The sequence below is a fragment of the Triticum dicoccoides genome, chromosome 1B (assembly GCF_002162155.2).
Source record: "Triticum dicoccoides isolate Atlit2015 ecotype Zavitan chromosome 1B, WEW_v2.0, whole genome shotgun sequence".
Taxonomy (NCBI): Eukaryota; Viridiplantae; Streptophyta; class Magnoliopsida; order Poales; family Poaceae; genus Triticum; species Triticum dicoccoides.
In genome coordinates, this window is record NC_041381.1 from 644,224,924 (window position 1) to 644,229,342 (window position 4,419).

A 4,419-nucleotide genomic window follows, 5' to 3' on the forward strand; every position below is an offset into this window, starting at 1 on the left:
TGGCTCGGGTTCGCCAACTGTTATTTCGGCCCAAACCGGCGCTAAATAAGATCCTGTGGGCGCGGCTGGGCTGATTTACGGCCGCCGGCGCTAAAAAACGCCTTGGGGCCTGTTGGGGGCGCGGCTAGAGATGCTATTAGAGGGACTGTGGTATTCCCTGCCCACGAGGGTTCAAATCCTAGTGCTCGCATTTATTTCAGGATTTCCGGTGATGCGCATTTAGTGGGAGGAGACGGGTCCCCGTCGACGACAAGACGCCTACGGTGACTTCGTAAATCTTAAGATGATATGCTGGTTCAATCTTTCAGATATGCGCATAGGGGTAGGGAGTGCGCGTGTGCGTTCATAGAAGTGAGTGTATGCACGTGTATACGAGCGTTTGTGTCTGTACTGATGTTCAAAACGGGAGGCATCTGAGAAAATTGAATGTATTTTTTTTTTCTATATAGATGTTTTCGTGAGGTTTTATTCTATAGTTAATAAATAGCCTTTTGTCTTTTAAAAAAGAAAAACACAACGAGAAATCCAGCCGACCTTGGTGCCACGTGAGGCGAGCAAAAGCATCTGAGAGTCGTCTCTTTGACCCTTTCATCACACGAAGTGAGGCCAATTCCATCGCGCGACCCCATCCCGTTCAGTCCCGTCCGTTTGGGGTAAAAGGGACAAACCGGTTGATCCAGCGCCCGACGGCCCGGACCCATTCTGTCCGTTTTGTGTCCAGACCGATCCATTTCGAGCGTAAACATGTGCTAGTTTTGGGCCGCGGCAGACAGCAAACAGACGCGCGGTCGTCCGCGTCGGGGCCGCGTGGCAGGCGGCCACATACCTCCCACCTGCCAACATCAATGCGCACGCGCGGCCAGGCCCGCCTGTCATCCGCCAAGGAAAACATCGCGGTCGTTCTTAAATGCGAAAGGCATGGACCATCGTCGTCCACACTCCCCACTTCACCCCGCGGCCTCCTCGAAACCCGACACTCCCAAACCCTAGCCTCGAACTCGCTGGCCGGCCGTCTCACAGTCATGGGCCTGTGGAACTACGGCCGCAAGGGGAAGCATGAAGGCGAGGTTGGCTCCTCTTCGGGACGCCGCCGCGGCTCCGTGAAAAAGGAGGGCGCATCGCCCCCGCGCCTACCCCCTTCACCATCACCCCTAGGCCCGCCGGCGAGCGCGACCGGCAGTATCTCAGCGCCGATGTGTGCCGGTGCTACTAGGAGACGAGGGCCCCGGTCCCGTGGAGCGACGTCCACCTCCCCAACAATTGGCACCTCTCCGCCGACCGGGTCCCGATCCCGCCGGCGCCGACGAGCGGCCGTGCGCGTCGCGATGAGATCGAGCGTCGCCGCCTCCTCCTCCCCGACGACCTCTACTTCGACGATAGGTACGCCCCCGATTCCGGCCTCTGGGACACCTGGCTTCAGGACGAGCACGACACGCGTCACGCGTCCTACTTCGCCGGCACGGTGTCGGGGCCGCGGCGGCCACGTCGGGAGGTGCGCAGGCGTACATGGGTGCACGGCCTCACGCCCACGCCGTCGCCTTCCCCGTCTCCGTCACCACCTCCACCTCCTCGCATGGCAGCGGAGGAGGAGGCCCGGCTCATGCAGCGTGTCATGGAGGACTCCATGAACACGCACGATGAGCGCAAATGGTCGGGCCTAGAGGAGACGATGGCCCTCTCTGTGGCCGGCGACGTCGCCATCCCCGAGCTGGATATGGTGGCGGCGGAGGAGGCAATGGAGGACGCACCGGTGGCCGCGTTCCACCCGGATCTGGTGGGCCAGCAGCGGAGCCGGTCGTGCACGGCTCCGAAGATGGCCGACGCCGTGGGGGGCGTGAACTGGTGCCCCACGCCACCGCGGTCACCGGAGCGGGAGGCCTCGCCATGGGAGGAGGTGGTGCAGGCACCTCCGGCCTTCCAGCCCGCCCCTGTGTATCACACGCCGCCGTCCCACCTCTGGACGCCGCCGGCCTACGTCGACCTCGTCAGCAATGACGACGACGACACAGGCGGCCACTGAAGACGGCGACGACCACCGCATCGACACGCGCGGCAGGAGCGCGCGGGCAGAGTTTTTTTATTTTGTTTTTATGTTAATTATGGCACTAGGCCGTTAAGTGAACTGTTAAACTGGGTCGTTTTGTGGCCGTGACCCCTAACTAATGTTTTATGTTTTTTTAACTGTGGTTATTTACTTTTTTAGTCATTTTATTTACGTTTTTCTGTTTTTTTAATCACGTCCAACGCGGACATGATTTGAGGTACGATCGCGGATGGGCGCATGCAAGACCCAACGGACAAAAATGGACATAAATGAATATATTGCCGTCCCAAAAGGATGAAATCCGATCAAACCGGACGTCCGTTTGAGATCGTGCGGCGGAGTTGGCCTGTCGGACCGACCTTATCCGTTTAACGATTCATGGACCCATGGTCCATCACATCCCGATCCCACTCTCTCCTTCCACTAGCGTCACTGCTAGGGATCCCGTCGCGTCCACACGCAGACGCTGTCGGCTCGCTCGGCTGTCCCTCCCCTGGAGGGCAATACGGGAATAAACAAAACAAAACAAAAACCAACAAACAAACCCGGGCACCCCGAACGCGCACGTTTCGCACGCGCTGATGAGCTAGCCCCCATCCAAAAAGTTAGTCGGTGCCCTCTGTTCTGCTTCTGCATGCGCCGCGTCCCCTGCGATGTCAACCGGAGCATATATATACCTCTCCGCAGACTCACTTCAAACAAACATCACCACCGAGCTACCTCCAGCCATCACTTAGCTCAAGACACACTCAGCCAATCAGCGGCAGCAAGAACACACAGACCTTCAGCGTCTCGGCGTCAATGGAGGCGAGCCGGGAGTACATGATCCGCTTCGACTGCCACTTCGAGGAGGACCCGAGCTCCGCGGCCGCCGAGCCACCGCTGCCGTTCGCCGGCAAGGTTTTCTCGCCAGAGCAGGAGCACAACGTCACGGTCGCCGCGCTGCTGCACGTCGTCTCCGGGTACACCACGCCGGCGCCGGAGTTCTTCTTCCCGGCGAGCAAGCAGGCGTGCTCGGCGTGCGGGAAGGACGGATGCCTCGGGTGCGAGTTCTTCGGCGCGGAGGCCGGGCGCGCGGTCACGGCATCGGACGCGCCGAGAGCGGCGGCCTCGGCGACCGCTGGCGGGCCGCAGAGGAGGCGGAGGAACAAGAAGAACCAGTACCGCGGCGTCAGGCAGCGGCCGTGGGGCAAGTGGGCGGCGGAGATCCGCGACCCGCGCCGCGGCGTGCGGGTGTGGCTCGGGACCTTCGACACGGCCGAGGACGCCGCCAGGGCCTACGACCGCGCCGCCGTCGACTTCCGCGGCCCGCGCGCGAAGCTCAACTTCTCCTTCCCTGAGCAGCAGCAGCAGATAGGCAGCAGCGGCAATGCCGCGGCCAAGTCCGACGCGTGCTCGCCGTCGCCTTCGCCCCGCAGCGCGGACGAGGAGGAAACAGGGGACCTGCTCTGGGACGGCTTGGTGGACTTGATGAAGCTGGACGAGAGCGACCTCTGCTTACTGCTCCCGGTCGACAACACTTCGGATAAATTTCACGCACCGGGACAGAGACGATCAGGATCAGGGGTACCCCTCTGCTACTAGTGTTGTGTTAGACTATTAGCGAGTACTACCAGATAGACTGGTGTCAGTGTGCTTGTACGCCACTCCTAATCCTGCTGACTACGTGTACGTGGTTAGCACACGTCCTAGCTTCGGTTGTAATTCTGCATAAATAGGCACTCGATCAATGGAAAAGTTGTGCTGAACCATACTCCTCTGTCATGTTGTATCTTGTATGTAGACAAATCCAATTTGGGGCTTATTTGTTGGAACTACAATGGTTTCTATTAATAGAAACCAGTGGAAACCCCTTTTCCTCATCTTTTTGTTGTTGGAACTCTAATGGTGTTTAGACCAAATTAACTATTTACAGTGTAAATTTTCATAAATTTTAAATCATGGCACCCTAGTGTTGAGATCCTAGGTTCGCCACTGAAGATGATCACAATCGGAGTCACTCGCAACTCTCATGGACTAGGCGAACCCACATGGTATAAATGTTCATTGTCCAGCAATGTTAACATGAGATGGATGCTACATGGTTAATGGTTTAAATGGCGATATGACTGAATCCGTTGCCGAATATCTTGGAGGCTATGAGCTTAAACAACACCGACATATCGCGGCACCTCTAACATTTGTGCAAGACAGATCCAATGGTGATGGCACCATAATTTCGAAGAGAAATGGACGGGTGGACATAATGAGGCTGAAGCAACACAATTTCAATAGGAAACCTTGATGACACCTGAGATAGATTCTATGGACAATAATCTTAGACTTAAAGGTGTTGCCTAATGGAAGGTACGGACGGACGGATGGCGTGTGCTCCT

The 4,419-nt window shown here is 57.5% G+C and overlaps 1 protein-coding gene across 1 annotated transcript; it reads left to right on the forward strand.

Moving 5' to 3' along the window:
- The first annotated feature begins 2,756 nt into the window (after positions 1 to 2,756).
- LOC119310891 (ethylene-responsive transcription factor ERF109-like) lies at positions 2,757 to 3,797 on the forward strand. The gene has a single exon (XM_037586511.1). It carries the CDS (start codon positions 2,846 to 2,848, stop codon positions 3,626 to 3,628), a length of 783 nt encoding a protein of 260 aa, XP_037442408.1. The 5' UTR covers positions 2,757 to 2,845; the 3' UTR covers positions 3,629 to 3,797.
- The last annotated feature ends 622 nt before the right edge of the window (positions 3,798 to 4,419 follow it).

Coding starts and splice junctions, on each gene's coding strand:
- LOC119310891 (XM_037586511.1), top strand. CDS start 2,846: ATGGAGGCGAGCCGGGAGTACATGATCCGCTTCGACTGCCACTTCGAG.